The sequence below is a fragment of the Euprymna scolopes genome, chromosome 42, assembly GCF_053919585.1.
Source record: "Euprymna scolopes isolate OS-2025 chromosome 42, ASM5391958v1, whole genome shotgun sequence".
Lineage (NCBI taxonomy): Eukaryota > Metazoa > Mollusca > Cephalopoda > Sepiida > Sepiolidae > Euprymna > Euprymna scolopes.
In genome coordinates this window covers 34,570,426-34,590,064 of record NC_136523.1, presented here as the reverse complement: position 1 = coordinate 34,590,064, position 19,639 = coordinate 34,570,426, and the positions used below count along the sequence as shown (strand labels likewise).

The 19,639-nt window shown below is 32.0% G+C and overlaps 1 protein-coding gene across 1 annotated transcript in view; it reads left to right on the top strand.

Moving 5' to 3' along the window:
* LOC145267011 (KICSTOR complex protein SZT2-like) overlaps positions 1-19,639 on the top strand; it is a 423,147-nt gene that overhangs the window by 223,718 nt on the left and 179,790 nt on the right. Inside the window, exons 27-31 of the mRNA XM_080122911.1 lie at positions 5,421-5,670; positions 14,411-14,459; positions 15,099-15,377; positions 15,531-15,699; positions 17,771-17,843. Of these exons, the coding sequence (XP_079979037.1) occupies positions 5,421-5,670; positions 14,411-14,459; positions 15,099-15,377; positions 15,531-15,699; positions 17,771-17,843 (820 nt within the window). The remainder of the gene's footprint in view (positions 1-5,420; positions 5,671-14,410; positions 14,460-15,098; positions 15,378-15,530; positions 15,700-17,770; positions 17,844-19,639) is intronic.

Sequence of the window (19,639 nt, the reverse complement as noted above, 5' to 3'; positions counted from 1 at the left end):
ACACTTGAAATTTTAGATGTAGGTTACTTGAGTCAAACATTTTAATTTTGAGTCCAAAACAATAAATATTAAGGGGTCAAAATTGGGGTTAAATTTAAAAAAATATTGACCTCTGCGATCTTTACCAACTTTTCTCTATGGTAGTTATGGAAGCCTATTATACAGAAAGGCATTATCTTACATATGCGCACTTTTTAATATACACACAAAGTTATAAACAGTACATAGGGCCCGAGCAAAGCTGGGCTGAACTGCTAGTATATATATATATAAGAACAAAGAATTAATAAAACATGTTAAAAACACATTAAATTAAACACATTAAATAAAACATGTTAAAAACACATTATATTTAATTTTCCAAAACAAAACACAAACTAAGTAGATTGTCCTTAATCCGCAGAGTTTCGAAAGAAATACTTTCCTTCTTATCAGAGGGTAGGAATTAGCAAAATGTGGAATCGGATTTTGCTTGTAAAGTATTTAATTTAACTACAACTAAATTATAGAGCTTACTTGGTAAAAGTTAAAAAATAGTGAAGCAGAGGAAATGGGAGGAAAAAACGAAAAATGATTTCACATGAATGGATGGTCGAGTGAATTGTAGAATATCCAATAACGGTAAAATCCAAGAAAAGTTGGTAAAAGTCCGGTATCCAGAAGTAAAAATCTAAAGGAATTGCGTTACTGGCAGATGACATTCAAAAGGCAAAATTCTGTGAAATAATTCATAAATGGGTACAAGGAAAAAAGAAAGTTCAAAATATTACAAGTTCAAAAAAGTTCAAAATATTATTAAAATAAAAATAAATTGTGCAGAGAATGAAGAAATGGAGAGACTGTCGAGACTGAGTCTCTAAATACGAATAAAGAAACAGAAACGATGGAGTGGTGACTGAGTTATTTTTAGAATAGAAAAGGCAATGTCACAATGACCCAGACAAAATAACGTTGAATTGGTGCAAGAATTAAGGCAGAATAATTAATTCTTTAATATTTATAATATATTTTAAGTTTGCTATTTTGGATTATCTTTGTAAACTGAATTGTAATTCTCATTTCATTATTTATATATATATATTTATATATATATAATTTAGAAATTTAAATTTTATGATTTGGAATGGTTAAATTTTAAATCTAGAATTTTTATTATATGCAAAACCATACATTTTAATAAGTAACTTATTAAACTGTATTTGTTTTGCATACAATAAAAATTGTAAAATTGAAATTTGACCATTTCAAATCATAAAATTTAAATTCCTAAATTATGGTTTATTTGCTCTATCTGGTATCTTGAGCAATTTTAGTTAGCTGGGATTGTCTTATATAAAATATTACAGCCAATAATATTTTGTAAGACCGATAATCACTGGATTTGCATACCAGTAGATTTATTGCATTTCATTATTCTAAAGAATATATATATATCTATAATATAAAGCTGAACGTCTGTGTGTGTATCTGGTCACGAATTGGCTCCTATATGGTTGACTATTATAGAAAACTGATCACATATAATGATAGAAGATGTATCGAGACACAGGAATGGGTATGTTTGATCCTGCAGGTTAGGGTTGTTTGATCTGGCATAATGACGATTCATTAAAATTGTGGGGTCTGTGCCTGGTCCACAAAGTATGGAAATAAAATTTTTAAAAAACGTTTGCAAGTGTTTTTGATATAGATGTACATAATAATACTTTGATAAGTATGTTTTAACTTAAATAGGGATGGTATAATAAAATTGTGGGGTCTATAGGCACAAACTTTAATAGAGACTTTTCATATCTATCTGCGTAAGTATACTTTGATAATTATGTTTCAGTTTGAAGAAATATGGTATAATAAAATTATGGGGTGTTCGTTCGCGCCTGACCTCCATAGAATGGAAATATGTCACAAAGTTTAACAAGGTTTTTTAATATAGATCCACAGAATATTGTGATAAGTGTTTCAGTGTAAACAGGTATGGTATAATAAATTATGGGGTTTATCTATTTTATTTTTACTTTCATCATATTTTGCTTTGGTTTTGATACCCCCGAATTCGAAGCTATCTCTTTACAGCCCTTCCTTTTCATAACCCATTATACTTTTATAAATCAGAGTCCATTTTCTGTAGGCTGTTTTTGAATCTAGTCAACAATGGGTACTTTTGCTAATATATATATATATATATATATATTTGTAGTCATCGACATAGTCTTGTTTCGTTGTATCACAACTCATCAGTGCCGCTAGACTAGCACCTCTCCCAAGCCGAGGATTGAACCTAGAACCATCGCGTTGACAGTCAGCAGTTCTACCGATCGACCCACGGGAGCAGCACCCGTAAATTATCTTTCCAAATGTCTATTTAAAAAAAAACATTTGTCCACCACTTTTACAGTGCTCTAACCGCTATATTTATAAACAAACAGAGAGCCTTGCATTTTTCAACCAATTAAGTAGCAGGTGAGATTATTTACCACAGTGATCAACCAAAAATATTGGGGGTTAAAAACAGTAATAAAATAAATATATATATATATATATATATATATATATATATATATATATATATATATATATATATTTGGAACTTACTTGTGGATTGGAAGTTTTTAATTTGACCGTATTTGGATTTTACCATTCTTGGATTTTTTACCCTTCACCGAACTATCCATTCATGTGAAATCTTTTTATCATTTTTTCTTTTACCTCCTATTCCCCTTACCTCACCCTTTTTTAACCAAGTAAGATCTGTGACTTGTGGTTTCATTAAATACTTTTACATGCAAAATCCGATCCCGCATTTTGCTAATTCCTGCCCTCTGATGAGAAGGAGAGTATTTTTTCGAAACTCCGCGGATTAAGGACTATCCACTTATCTTGTGCTTCCTTTTTAAAATTAAATATGTTTTTAACTCTTTTTCAAGATGTTTTTAACATGTTTTATTAATCATTTGTTCATATTATAAGCTCTATTTCCTTTTCGGTTTTATTGAGCTTTTACATCTGGTTTAGATTGCTTTACTTGTAAATATTAACTCTTTAATATTTATAATATATTTTAAGTTTACCATTTTGATTACCTTGGTAAACTTATTGTAACTTTTATTTCTTATATATGTATATATATATATTACCGTTTTATCTGTTTAGTTACACATGTTTCGGTTACCGAATCGTATCAACGATCCAGCAACTTCGTCAGACTTGAACAGAAGTGGATATTATTATTTGGAAAGACAATATTAGAAGAAGATGAAGAAAAAAGAAAAAAAAGAAGGGGGGGATCTCAATTTTGATCTGACAACATTTAAGTTTTAAGATTTAATAATTAAATAAATATGTAAATTAACATCGAAGAGGAGTGAAATTGAGTTTAAAGACTTTAGCCAGATATGACATGAATTTGGAGTATAGGAAGAGGGGTAGGTGGAGAGAGAAAAAAAGAGAGGTAAGTGCTGAATGGAGAAAGGGAAATACAAGTGAAGCAGGTGGGTAGTTATCACTATTGGGCTGTCGGGGTGTCGCGGTGTCATATGGAAATTGACACGTTAAGGATTTACAGGGATTCGGAGGGGGCCTTGTTCAGAGTAACTAAGATGCATCCTCTTAAGATAAGCCAAGTTACATCCAATTTATCTATTTAAATGCATTTGCTGTAAATGGTCTTTAAGAAATTAAGTGATTTAAATTAAATTAAAAATTAAATTAAAATTAAAAATTGCCGGGCATGAATTGAATAGGTATAAAATTAGAAAATATGTATGTAGGTAGATATAGGTGGTGATGATGATGATTATAATAATAATAATAATAATAATAATAAAAATAATAATAATAATAATAATAATAATAAAAATAATAATAATAATAATAAAAAATATTAATAATAAAAATAATAATAATAATAATAATAATAATAAAAAATATTAATAATAAAAATAATAATAATAATAATAATAATAATAAAAAATATTAATAATAAAAATAATAATAATAATAATAATAATAAAAATAATAATAATAATAAAAAATATTAATAATAATAATAATAATAAAAATAATAATAATAATAATAATAATAAAAAATATTAATAATAATAATAATAAAAATAATAATAATAATAATAATAATAAAAAATATTAATAATAATAATAATAAAAATAATAATAATAATAATAATAATAAAAAATATTAATAATAAAAATAATAATAATAATAATAATAATAATAAAAAATATTAATAATAAAAATAATAATAATAATAATAAAAAATAATAATAATAATAATGATAAAATATATATGTTTACTCTGCAATAGTATTTAGCACCTTCTTCAGGATTTTACTAATTACCATTTTTATTAAATATATATGTATGTATAGGGTGTCCCAGAAGTTGCATACCATACACTCATCTTCATAAAGTGGCCACCTTGATCACCAGATCTATCCTCCTTGACTTTTTCTTTGGGAACATCCCAAATCTATTGTATACTAGAATCATCCATTTGTTCATCTAACGAACAATAAAATAAATATTGTGTTTTTATGAAAACCAAGATGATACGTGACTTCTGGGACACCCTGTTATATAGCTATATAGATTGGTTTCCTAGATGTTAATCCAATGAAACCCACATGATTATTAAAGAGTGCTCAATGTAGAACAGAGCTGGTATATAGTCTGTTTATTATCCAAACATTATATTGGTTACATATGTGCGTACATGTTTCAGTGGAATCTCAATTCTCTTTGAATTTAGATTGACGGGAAAAATATCATCATTCAATTATATTTCATCCTTTATTTATCAAACTCAATGTATGTTCGATATAACTGCAGAGCATATATAAATAAATGACATGTTGAAAGAAATAAATGGTAAGATTAACATCTTGGAAATTGGAATATAGACTTTTGTCATTTATTTATATTAATATTGTTTTTGTTGATAGATTTAAGTAGATGCTAGACATATATATATATATATATAAGTACTTCATTTAATCACATAAATTAATATACGAAAATATAATTTTATGCGTAAATTTTCAGTATTTACTTCAACAGTGCTCAATACATAGGTAGAGCTACGTAGTAAGTTATAAAAATATATATGGCAATTAAGCTACACAGAATATTCCGTGTTTCATTCAGGCTTATGCATAAGCCTGACGAATTCTCATGAGAATCAGAAGAATATTCTGTGTAGCTTAATTGCCATATATATTTTTATAACTTGCTATATATACATATATATATATATGTATACATTGATCTTTCTTATAGTCGTCATAAATAATAATTATTAGTATTATCACTCCCTCTACCCCATTTCCCCTTGAATAATTTGATCCTGTGTAGGGAAATATTTCTGCTAGTTAAAATTGATTTTATTTGTAATTTTTTTTTTTTTCAGTTTTCCCGATCAGTCAAGTCTGTATCCTGAATCCGATGTTTCGGAAACGAAGCCTTTCCAACTCCCATCTATAAAAGTTCCGATACCGCTGTCACAAATGGAGGAAGGACGAACATGCGAATACGTCTCTGAACTCCATCAGATCATCTCGCACAGGTTTGCTGATACAATGAGCAACTGGTTTAAACCGGTTCCCAGCTGTCCCGACTATTTCTTCTTCTGCGCCGATCCAGTCACTCTGAATAATAACGCAAGTCGTTTTTGCTTTTTTATTTGATCATATCGAACTGTTTTCATTTGGATTTCCTTGTGAAAGGCACTATGTCTGTTTGTCTCCAAATTTTCAAACTCTATCTCCTCCGAAACTTAAAAGTCGCCGAGCGGCACTAGGAGCCTCAAGTGATTGGATTTTTTATTGACTGTTCTTTTCTGGGTCTTTAGCCGGTTAAAATTGTTTTTAAGTTAAAGAAGTCAAAAATGGGTCAAAGCTGGTGATGTTACCACTGTACCAACATGACACGCATATGAAGTGATTAAAAATTAGGGCAATTGCTCTTGACATATCAAAGGCCTTTGCTAGGGTATGACATAAAGTTTTACTTCACAAGATCTCTAGCTATGGTATAGCCGGAAATGTCTTCTCAATTATTAAATCATTTCTTTCTGATAGGTTCATAAGAGTAGTAGTTGATGGGCAGAAATCAGAAGCTCACAGTATAAATGCTGGAGTCCCTCAGGGGTCCATCCTGGACCCAACTCTCTTCCTGATCTACATTAATGATCTTCCAAATTACATCTTTACATCATTTATAGACATTTATGCTGATGACACAACCATTTATGGTAGCACATCTAAGGCAGTAAACGACCAAGTTCTCTCCGATTCTCTCTCCTCTGATCTTGAGCACGTAGTACAATGGGGAAAGGAATGGTTGGTTACTTTTAATGCATCTAAAACCAAGCTTTTCTCTTTACATCATCAACATTCTGATCCATATCTGGCATCAATTGAAATGAATGGCTTGCGTCTTGAGGAGGCCTCAAGTTTTGACAAGCTTAAATGGAACACGTACATCAAATCTGTTTCCAAGGCCGCTGGAAAAATGGTGGGATCCTTCTATCGATCAAGTAGATATCTCACTGCTGATGCAATTCTTTATCTATATAAGAGCCAGGTACGTCCAAGGATGGAATACTGTTGCCACATCTGGGCAAGAGCTGCTAGAAAGGACTTGTCCTGCCTTGATAGAGTTCAAAATAGACTTCGTAGCCTCGTATGAGATGTCCTTTTCTCTTCCCTGCAACCTCTATCTCACAGAAGAGATGTTGCGAGTTTGTCTCTGATGTATCGATATTTTCATCGAAAGTGTTCGATTGAGCTTCAGTCTATGGTCCCCCCTCGCCAAACTTTCACAAGAAACACTCGTCTAGCTGAAAACACTATTAATAATTCCCTCCACTCTTTATCTGTGCCTAAACCTAAACGTAGATTCCATGAACAAAGCTTCTTTCTTAGAACTGCACGCCTGTGGAATTGTCTTCCGTTTTCCTGCTTTCCAGCTGACTACAATATGGTTTTGTCTTCAAGTCTGACGTAAACAAGTTTTTGATGAGCCGTTCCATATGTTAACAAATTTACCGAATTTCCATTACTAATGCTTACTATATTGTCCAATTTCTACTGTACACTCTTTAACCCTTATCCTCGAGTAGCCTCTTGGCCTTGATAATGTGATGATGCCTGTGTAAAAAAAAAAAAAGATAATAATCTCAGTTTATTTTTGATTTTTAATCACTTCATATGTATAATGATTTTTTTTTTAATTTCGACCCATTAAAAACTGTTTTAACCGGCTAAAGACCCATAAAAGAACCGTCTATAAAAAATCCAATCATTAGTGCCGCTCTGCGACTTTTTGTTTCGGAAGAGATAGAGTTTGCAAATATGGAGACAGACAGACAGACATAGTGAGTTTTATATATCAACAGAAAATAAAAAGGGGCTTCCAAGAATTTATTGCACAAATGATTTTTTTCTTTTCGATAACTCTGAGCAACCTTTTGTTAACATCTGACATTAGATTTGCAATTTTAGCGGCTGGTTAGTTGTTTGCAGCAACTTTGAAATTCCACAAGTGTTGGATCTACACAAAATCAACAATGAGAATATTAGTCTAAAATGTTCTTTAAACGACAGAAAATCTTTTGACAATTGGATAGAGTTTTTAGATAAAATCTAATATATAAAATCCTGCATGTCTGTGTGTTTCCATATTTTCAAATTCTATTTTCACCGAAACTAAAAGTTGCCGAGCAGCGCTAGGGGCCCCCAAGTGATTGGATTTATTACGGACCGTTCTTTTATGGATCTTTAGTCGGGTAACATAGTTTTTAAGAGGGGTAAAAAAAATGCGTCAAGATTGAAAAATCGTTATTCATTTTGTACGTTCATCTTGGTTTTATTTTTAATCTTTAATCAGTTCATGCACGTGTCACGTTGCTACAGTGGTTATGTCACCAGCTTTGAATGTACGGTTTCGATTCTAACTGATGAAACCCAATTATCTTCTTTTTTTTTTTTTTACTTTTGAAATCACAACTCTATAATAATATATACAAAATTAAAGCGCATTTTATGCCCCCCCCTCTCGATAGTTCGTAATATAATATTAATCGTAATAAGAACGTTATATCCAGTTTTAATGGTGTATATTTTCGCCGAGAGTTTTTGTTTGAGAAAACTTTTTTTTTTAAGTATGTATTCATTTTCCATCAAGCAGCAGGAGTTTTACTTTATATTTATACTAGCGAGGGGTACCTGGCGTTGCCTGGGTGTTTAGAGGTGTGTGTGGAAACTCTGGGGGGTGGGGTTAAAAAAAAATGTTTTGGTAGATAAGTATGAGGATCGAACCCGAACCCTTGAGGCAAAGTTGTAAATTAAAGTGTGAAAAAAAAAATGTGCGACGTTAACAATTGCCCCACCGCGATATGCTAACGGAAACATGTTTTAATTTATTTAATTACTTGGATTTGGCAGGTGCCCGTTTTAATGAGTTAATGAGGTAAAGTTTGACTGCGGGATAGTATTTCATTTACTGCTGAACGCTTTTTTTTTTCCCCCAAGATGTTATAGGAAAAAGACTAACCCACATGTGGTGAGTGACAAATGTTGAATATTTATCTTCCTGAAATCGAGAAAATTAAATAGACAGGCGAGCTTCGTTGTTAACTGTGAGATATTACGATTTATATGTGATATAAAAAGTTCTGAACCGACCGACCACTTCTCTGAAAAAAGCCTTTTGTAGACATACAGAAAAAGCAAACACACATACAAACATACATTTTCGCTTTTATATTTATAGACTAGCGAGGGGTACCCGGCGTTGCCCGGGTGTTTGGAGGTGTGTTGGGTGGGGGGTAAAAAAAGTGTAAGTATGAAGATCGAACCCGAACCATTGAGGCAAAGTTGTGAAAAAAAAAAACGTGCGACGTTAACCATTGCCCCACCGCGAGATGCTAACGGAAACACATTTGAATTTATTTAATTACTCGGATTTAGCAGGTACTCGTTTTAATGAGTTAATGAGGTCAAGTTTGACTGCGGGATTTCATTTACTGCTGAACGCTTTTTTTCCTCGCCCCCAAGATGTTATAGGAAAAAGACTAACCCACATGCGGCGAGCGACAAATATTGAATATTTATCTTCCCGAAATCGAGCAAATTAAATAGACAGGCAGCTTCATTGTTAACTGTGAGATATTACGATTCATATGTGATATAAAAAGTTTTAAAAAGTTGTAAACCGACCGACCGCTTCTCTGGAAGAAGCCTTTTGTAGACATACAGAAAAAGTGAACACACATACAAACATACATTTTCACTTTTATATTTATAGATTGCCTATTGTTTCTGTTTTATTTAATAATTTTTATTGGGTTATCTAAGCTAAAATTTTGTCAAATAGTTTATACCGTGAATTGTTAGTGTTGAAATTGCCTTCTATAATGTTACATGTTTCTAAATTTTCAAAAAAATAAAATCAACAAAAAATGCGTATGAATATATGAAAAATATATTTAATTTGTATTTATTTTTAAAGGAATTTTCATGCGCCATTTTTGCTTAAGGAATTATCAGTTTTTATCAGTTTGTAATAAAAATAAAATCAGCTTTATTTAAAGTGAATCATTCAACTTTTAACTTATATGCGTATTTGCTAGAAAAACAGACACAATACATGGCAGGGGCTAAATACGAGATAACTCGTAAACATTCTGTTCAATACGTGTTACATGTTTATATGCTTTACATGTTTTTAATGGGATTCAAGTCACAGCTATTTGAAGGTCAGTCCGTAAAAGAATCTTTGACAAATTCCTTATTGGCACAACATTTCGGTCGATGAAACTTATGATTTTCGTTGGGTGTAAGATCCATGTATTTTTGTTTTTCCAACTAAAGAAAATTGGGTTAGATCTCTATTGCACTAGTGATAATTAGCATAAAGATTAAAATTGAATCATAGGAAAGTCTTAAAAAATAGCCTATTGACCCCCTGGAAATTGACCTCTTTTTTTTTTTAATCTAAGAGCACTCCCTCAAACCTAAGATGTAATTTCTTACAAAACAGAGCTAACCCCTTTTCCTTACAATTAAGGAAAAGGGGTTAGTTCTGTTTTGTAAGAAATTAAACCTCGTAATTTAATTAGAAGTCGTAGGTTTCAGATATAAATATATATATATATATATATATATGTGTGTGTGTGTGCTACTTATTTTTTTTTATCCTAAATACTATGCAATCATGCACACATTATACATGAATAGAATTGAGCATAATAGTTAAATAAAAATTTTTTTTAATGGGAATTGCTCCAGATAAGACATAAAGCCACTTGATGTAAAGAGCTAAAAAAGTTTAAAAAATACTACTTCAAGGTCAATGATTAGTGTGAGATGAATAGATTTCAACCCAAAAAACAGCAATTCTTACCCCCTTTGTCACAAACACTGTTCATGGAATGTGAGGACTAAAGGACAAAATAAGGAAAGCAAGAGTTACAAGGTGGCTGAAAATAAACTCAAGGCTCACTTCTATTCTGTCGTAATCAGCCAGCGTCTGGACAGCGCAGATAATAGCAAATAGCTCAATGCAATTCTGAATTTTTGAGATAAGGTATGAATGTTTGTATTGTTTTGATTGTTTGGATAATTGTTCTTATCTTGGGTGTTATTGGCACAACGTTTCGGTCATTGAAACCTACGACCTTCGTCAGGTGTAAAGTCTGGGGTTTTTTCAACTAAGGAAAAGAGGTTAGCTTCAGGTGTCTATCCATGGTTTCGAAAAAAAACTTTTTTTTCTCTAATGTTGACAATTAGCATAAAGATTCAGTTAAAAATTGAATCATAAGAAAGTCTTAAAAATTACCTGAGTGACCCTTGGAAAATGACCTTTTTATAATAATTTACGGACACACCCTCAAACCCACGGTCCAACTTTTTACAATACAGAGCTAACCTCTTTTTCTTAGTTGAAAAACATGGAATTTACACCCGACGAAGTTATGAATGACCAAAACATTGTGCCAATAACACCCAAGATGAGAAAAATTATCTGAACAATCAAAAAATACAAATGACTTAATGTTATGTGTGCCATATTTTCAGATACATACTAGTCATTGGCTTGTAAGGCAACTATGAACATATTTTACTGAAAGCACCCAGCATTCCCATTTTCTAAGTAACATGGTCAAAAATAGAAGCAGTCGAGAATAAGTTGAAAAAAAAACACCTGATAGTATACGTTCGTCTATTTTCCAATCGAGAACATCTCTGGCCGATTCACACATGGATATACTTACCATTGCCTTAGGCCACTTTGTGGTTATGGTGTGAAAAAACTGTGTGCTATTCCAACTCGGCAACGATCACTGCCCCCAACGTTTTGTGCTGTGGATTTCTCTTTCTTTTTTTTTTTCTTTTTTTTTCTTTTTTTTCTTCTGGCCGTGTTGTCGTCTCTCACATTGGTGGCTGCTGGAAAGTGGGGTGGGAGAGTCTGCACACAAGTACATAAGTATAAAAAGAAACACTCAGCCAGGGTTTAGTAAAACTTTGATGCATAATATTGTACATGGTAGTTTCCTTCACTCTTGATGGGCTATGGATACCCACTGTAAGGGTGCCTGCATGTGGAATTTTTTGTGGCAAGAGTTGCACAATCCTCAACCACATCTCTTCTGAGTCAGCATTGTTAAATACCAGTGCCAAGTGGAGGTTCAGGACGACTGGAAACAAATGCCGAGATAAGCGGAGAGCACATACAGTACCTAGAATTCCCAAATAGTCACCACGTCTGGTACTAGCCAGGTTCAACACTGCTTAACTTCCATGATCTGATGAGAAACGATATGGCAACATGATCATGCCATTCACATATTTTTTTTATGTAGAGTTTTAAACTTTTTTTTTCTTTTTTAATTCAATTTTCACCCCAAAGAAGGCACAGTGCCACTTTGAAGCAGGGGGCTACTATCAGGGACTTAATTAGCAGGGCCATTATGAAGAGAGATGAGTAGTAAGATATTTGTTCACATTACACTTGAACTTCTGCATATCAGTACAGTTGGGAAAGCAGAATCCCGGAAAGGAGTTCCAAAGACCTGCAGTTCTGGGGAAGAAACTATTGGAATAAAAGGCTTTCTTGCACCTAGGGATCTCTACTGTAAAGGGATGAGACTTAGTAGCTTGTCGGGTTTGTCGGGCGGTAGTTACGTCGAGGAGGTACAAGTGTTTGCAGTTACTTATCTGAAACAATTCCAATAAAAAATAATGTATAAACGGGATGATATGTGGATGACACATTCATACTCTGGTCCCACCAGGAAGATGTTCAAACATTACAGGACCATGTGAATTTTACCTATCCATCTATACAGTTCACGATGAAAAAAAGAACGTAACAAATTATCGTTTCTAGATGTGCTGATAACCCACACTGGTCAGGGGCTTATATCATCTGTATAAAGCCAACTTTCACTGGACAATACCTAAACTGTAATTCCCACCATCCATATAATGTAAAGAAAAGACTCATCCGTTGCCTACAACAACAAGCAAAAGTTTAAGAGAAACCCTCAAATGAAACAACTATCCAGAAAGCTTGACATCAGCTCAAAGAAATCTAGACTAAACACTACTTGGAAATAATTACAAGAAACCTTCTCTACCACCTCTCGCAATGGCCAACGATTCTTTATCTGAGAGTATGTCTTTCAAGCTCTTTGGCCTAACGTTCACAGGAAACAGGAGTTGGAACAATTACATCGAGGGCATTGCCAGGGCCGCTGCAAGGAAGGTGGGCTCTCTCTACCGTGCTAGAAAACTACTAACAACCGAAAGTATCCTGTACCTCTATAAGGCAACCATTCGCCCATCTATGGAGTATTGCTGTCATATTTGGGCTGGTGCATCGGCTACTAGTCTCTCGCTCCTAGACAAGGTTCAAAAGAGAGTCGCAAATCTGATAGGCCCTGAACTGGCATCTGCGCTTCAGCCTCTGTCCCATCAATGAAATGTTGCATCCCTCTGCCTGTTCTACAAGTATTTTAATGGTGAATGCTCTAACGAACTGCAATCACTTGTGCCCCCACGACGTGAACACCCTCGACAGACCCGACAGGCTGCAAAATCCTACCCCCACACTGTAGAGATCCCTAGATGTAAAAGATCTTTCTACTCCAGTAGTTTCTTCCCCAGAACTGCTAGACTTTGGAATTCCATTCCAGGTCCCTGCTTCCCTAACTGTACTGACGTGCAGAAGTTCAAGTGCAACGTGAACCAACATCTTGCTGCCCAAATCCCTACATAGTACCCCAGTAGTTGTTGCCCCTGATAGTAGCCTACTACACTATCTATCTCCTCTCTATCCCCTCTTTCCTTTCTTTATCCCCTCTCCTCTCTTTATCCCCTCTCCTTTCTCTCTATCACTCTCTCCTTCCATCTCGCCCCTCTACACCTCCCTCCCCATCATATTTCTCCCTCTCCCCTTCCCTCTCCCCATCTCTATTATCACCTTACTTTCATCATCTCTGCTCCTCTTTCTTTTTTTTTTATTTATTTATTTTTTTATTACATTTTCACTTCAAACAAGTCACATTGCCACTTTGATGTAGGGGGCTACTATTAGGGACACAGGCTACAGGGGTTCTAGGTGGGGAGTTGGGCAGCAAGATGTCGGTCCATGTTACACTTGAACTTCTGCATGTCAGTACAGTTGGGGAAGCAGGAACCTGGCATGGAGTTCCAAAGTCTAGCGGTTCTGGGGAAGAAACTACTGGAGTAGAAGGCTCTCTTACATCTAGGGATCTCTACTGTGAAGGGGTGAGATTGTACTGCTTGTCGGGTTTATTTATGTAGAGGGGGTACAAGTGCTTGCAGCTCGTCGGAACATACACCGTTAAAGTACTTGTAGAACGGGCAGAGGGATGCTACATTGCGTCGATAGGACAGAGGTTGAAGCTTGGATGGTAGTTCAAGACCTATCAGGTTGGCGACTCTCTTTTGAACCTTGTCTAGGAGTGAGAGACTAGTAGCAGATGCACCGGGTGGCCTTATAGAGGTACAGAATACTTTCAGGGGTCAGTAGCTTTCTAGCACGGTAGAGAGAACCTACCTTTTTTGCAGCGGTCCTGGCAATGCTCTCAATGCGTCCCTTCTTGATTTCTTTGGCAAATGGAAAACAATTCATGACAGATTATTACATAATAAGATTAAAAAATCACTCTAAATGTCAACCTTAAATTAATTTCTTTCGTACTTATTACAAAAAGAATGTGTCCATATTTTGTTCAAAGCAATGCTGAAAAAAAGAATATTTGTCTTGTGTAGTTTTTTACTTTTATCTGGACACACATACAAACACACACAAAACATATAGACAACTGCTCTTTCTATAATAAATTATTTGATTCTTTTTTTTTAACAGTCTGGAAGAACAGGACATATGTCTGAGGAACACGTAGGAACCACGAATGGTAAGTCCTTTTGAAAATGCAACTTTTATTTTATGAGTTTTTTTTGGGGGGGGATTTTAGATGTTCAAACATCATTGTTATGAAGTGTTTGACACAAATATGAAGAAATAAATGGATGAAAACGATTCTGTGTAGATCAACAATGTGAAGTGCTTTATTAACAACTAGATGAATTACTCTAAAATGGGAAGGTTTTAAGAAATTTTTTCTATTTTTTGTTTATTCAACTGCAAAGGCAGATAACTCTGGATAAATTCATACATGCTTGAAAATGTCTTTTGGCAAGGAAGATAAATTTTGGGTACAAAATATTATTTTTCTTTAAATAGAAAAGTATTTGTCTAGCACTGCAGGCCGTATGGTGTTTCCAGGTTGTCAAATATGACGTGCCACTAAATATTAAAATTTACAAAAATAATTTACCTTTGTTGTTTAATTCTCTAACTAAATTTACCTTTCTCTTTGTTTTTAAAAATTTTTTGGTATGAAAATATCGAAAAAAAAAAGGTTATATTGGACGTATCTGTTATGGAACGAAGTTCTCTGAAAAAAAATATTTCACTTAATTTATTTTAATTTTTTAATGTCTTCGAAGTACCAATTTTTTTTATTTAAAAATTTTTTTTTAACAACCGTCAGAATCCATCAGCCGTAGTTGCACGACAGCCGAAGACACAGATATTGTCCTTGATTCCCCTGGACCTGAACAGGAGTCCATATCCAAATTTCCGGTGTTAACGAACATGGATCAGAGCAATTCCGATTCTGATTCTGATGACCAATCGATGTCCAGTGGCGGTGTGGAATCTTCCGACTCTGACGACTTGTATCACCCGTTGTTCATCAGTTTCATTTGTACTCTCAAACAAAACACTGACCATCACAATATTGTCGTTGGGACGATACCAACTTGTCTTGGTAAGTAAATTTTTCAGGGTTTTTGAATTTCCATGACTTTGTTTTTTTTTTGACATTTAACAGAATTCCACTTTTGCAACAACAAACTTGAAACTTAAAATTTTTTAAATTAAATAAAACTTAAAAAATTTTTTTAATTTATTTATTTTTCAGGTGAGATCACAACTCACCTAATGGATAAATTGAAGGAACTTGACCTTGGAAATTTGCAAGTAACCTTTGACCTGTACTGCTTGACCTTACCCGTAGAGATGGGGTCATTTCCGAAAAAGTTTCCATTTATTGGATTTACAGAAACTGATGACGATTCCAGTCTAGAGGGGTGAGTTGACAATCAGTCACATGCCATTTTAAGTATTCTTACACAGATGTTTAATACTTCAATGTCCGTAAGCATAATTTTGTTTTCTAAAATTTATTTAATAATTTTTTTTAAACGCTTAAATATGCCTGTAAGCATTCATTTTTTTTTCTAAAACTTATTTATTAAAGTTTATTTTTAGCATTTAAACATTTTTAGTTTTGTAAAATTTATTCAGTAAATTTTTTTTAATGTTTCAATATGTTTGTAAGCATTATGTATTTTTTTTTTGCAAAATTTATTCATTACATTAATGCGTCAATATCTGTAAGCATTATTTTTTTTTTTGTCAAATTTATTCATTACATTTTTTAATGCGTCAATATCTGTAAGCATTTTTTTTTTTTGTCAAATTTATTCATTACATTTTTTAACGCGTTAATATCTGTAAGCATTTTTTTTTTTTGTCAAATTTATTCATTACATTTTTTAATGCGTCAATATCTGTAAGCATTTTTTTTTTTGTCAAATTTATTCATTACATTTTTTAACACGTTAATATCTGTAAGCATTATTTTTTTTTGTCAAATTTATTCATTACATTTTTTAATGCGTCAATATCTGTAAGCATTTTTTTTTTTGTCAAATTTATTCATTACATTTTTTAACGCGTTAATATCTGTAAGCATTATTTTTTTTTGTCAAATTTATTCATTACATTTTTTAATGCGTCAATATCTGTAAGCATTATTTATGTTTTTGTCAAATTTATTCATTACATTTTTTAATGCGTCAATATCTGTAAGCATTATTATTTTTTTTTTTTTGTCAAATTTATTCATTACATTTTTTAATGCGTCAATATCTGTAAGCATTATTTTTTTTTTGTCAAATTTATTCATTACATTTTTTAACGCGTCAATATCTGTAAGCATTTTTTTGTTTTGTCAAATTTATTCATTACATTTTTTAACGCGTCAATATCTGTAAGCATTATTTTTTTTTTGTCAAATTTATTCATTACATTTTTTAACGCGTTAATATCTGTAAGCATTATTTTTTTTTGTCAAATTTATTCATTACATTTTTTAACACGTCAATATCTGTAAGCATTATTTTTTTTTTGTCAAATTTATTCATTACATTTTTTTAACGCGTTAATATCTGTAAGCATTATTTTTTTTTTTGTCAAATTTATTCATTACATTTTTTAATGCGTCAATATCTGTAAGCATTATTTATGTTTTTGTCAAATTTATTCATTACATTTTTTAACGCGTTAATATCTGTAAGCATTATTTTTTTTTGTCAAATTTATTCATTACATTTTTTAATGCGTCAATATCTGTAAGCATTATTTATGTTTTTGTCAAATTTATTCATTACATTTTTTAATGCGTCAATATCTGTAAGCATTTTTTTTTTTGTCAAATTTATTCATTACATTTTTTAACGCGTTAATATCTGTAAGCATTATTTATGTTTTTGTCAAATTTATTCATTACATTTTTTAATGCGTCAATATCTGTAAGCATTTTTTTTTTTGTCAAATTTATTCATTACATTTTTTAACGCGTTAATATCTGTAAGCATTATTTTTTTTTTGTCAAATTTATTCATTACATTTTTTAATGCGTCAATATCTGTAAGCATTATTTATGTTTTTGTCAAATTTATTCATTACATTTTTTAATGTGTCAATATCTGTAAGCATTATTATTTTTTTTTTTTTGTCAAATTTATTCATTACATTTTTTAATGCGTCAATATCTGTAAGCATTATTTTTTTTTTGTCAAATTTATTCATTACATTTTTTAACGCGTCAATATCTGTAAGCATTCTTTTTTTTTTGTCAAATTTATTCATTACATCTTTTAATGCGTCAATATCTGTAAGCATTATTTATGTTTTTGTCAAATTTATTCATTAATATTTTTTAATATTTTTTAGCATTTAAATATGTCTGTAAGCATTATTTATATTTTTTTGTAAAATTTATTCATTAAATTTTTTTTCAATGTTTAAATATGTTTGTAAGCATTATTTATTTTATTTTTTTGTAAAATTTATTTAAAAAAATTTTTTTTCCAGATTTCAGAAGAGAGATCCTTTTAATTTTCTCCCAAAATACCAACACGGAGCTATCATGGACAGCAAACAGGAGGTCAGTTGAAGCTCTGATAGAATTGACCTTTATTTTCAAATCAGACTGACTAGACTGACCCCTATTGATAAATTGTGTTTAGTTATTTCTTGGCATTTTTTTTTGTTTTTAGAGTAGGAGCTAATTTGAACAGCCATGACTGCGTGAACGTCCTAAATAATTATTAATGAAAACAGTTTACAAAGAAAAGTAACGCAAATTAAGTTTTGCTAAATTGACCTAAGATTTTCAGTTTTCAGAAAATAATTACCTCCCCTGTTTATTTTATTTTTTTTTTTAGCCAAACTCAATTTCACTCTATTAATGAAGAAACACCATCTTTTCTCTTTAAAAATGTCCTTTTTTTTTGTATTTAGATTCTCATCTCGAATTATTTTCACAACGATTTGGTCGATGTAATCTCAGACCTTCTTCAAGCATGTCTTGTCAAACTTGGGAATTAGTACGTGATTTCGAATGGAACTCTTTATTTAATCCATGAAGTTAGTATGCTCTCATTCTGTAAGCCATGATTAGGTAGAAGTCCTAAATAACTCGCAATTTTATTTTAAGTATTGAACCTTTGAAAACCTCCTGAAAAATGTAACTCTCAACTGAATTTTAGCAATTAGTTTATCCAAGGACCCGTGGCATAGTGGATAAAGTACTTGGTAAAATGGATTAAATGTGAAAATGATACTAAAAATGTGAATAGTGATGAAAATTTTCTCATCTCGCTTCAACATTGAATTCACTGGTCAAAAATTTCCCAAATTCAACAAGATATTTCTGAAGAAGGTCAGCGTTAACATGAGTCAAAAATTTCCCAAATTCAACAAGATATTTCTGGAGAAGGTTAGCGTTAACATGAGTCAAAAATTGCAAGAATAAAACTTTAAATGTGAACAGTAGTCGAAATAATTCAAATTAAAGACTCACATTACACATCCATCGTATCATTCTCGCATCGTTTCCAATTCATGTTGTCTGTTAAGCAGAGAGGTTGAAGAATGAGCTCTCAATATTATTTTTCGTTGCAATTGGTTAAGTTTTTTTATAGTCATTAAAGGAAATAATTTAAAATTATTTTGCAGTAATAAATAGAAAAAACTGAAATCGTGTAAAGCAACCATTTTTCAATGAGTGCATTATTTCGCAATTTAGCTATTAAAAATAGAAATGTAATTTTCAATCAGTATATCTGGAGAAAGTGTGCCTTATTTAGATATTATTTATAACTTTGTTTATAAAAAATTCTATCTGATTTCTATTTGTTTTAGGACATTTTTGATGAAAGATATGTACCTATTAAACTTTTTAGCTCATTATAAAAAGGCAAAAGTTATAGCCTGTTGACTTAAAATTGATGGTTGAATATGGTTAAATTTGTTCTCATTTTTTAAATTTTTTTTTTACTCATGTTCACCCTTTACAAAGCATAAATAAAACTTTAAATGTGAACAGGAGTCGAAATAATTCAAATTAAAGACTCGCGTTACACATCGCATCGTTTCTCTGCCTGATAGACTCTTCCATTGGTCAACAGTAATAACGCTCTTTTTTTAAATCAATTTTCACCCTAAACAAGGCACAGTGTCACTTTGAAGTAGGGGGCTACTATCGGGGGACATAAGTTACACGGTCATTATGAAGGGAGATGAGTAGAAAGATCTTTGTTCACATTACACTTGAACTTCTGCATATCAGTACAGTTGGGAAAGCAGAATCCCGGAAAAGAGTTCCAAAGACTTGCAGTTCTGGGGAAGAAACTATTGGAGTAAAACACGATCACACAAGAGGATTTCCATGGGGGCTTC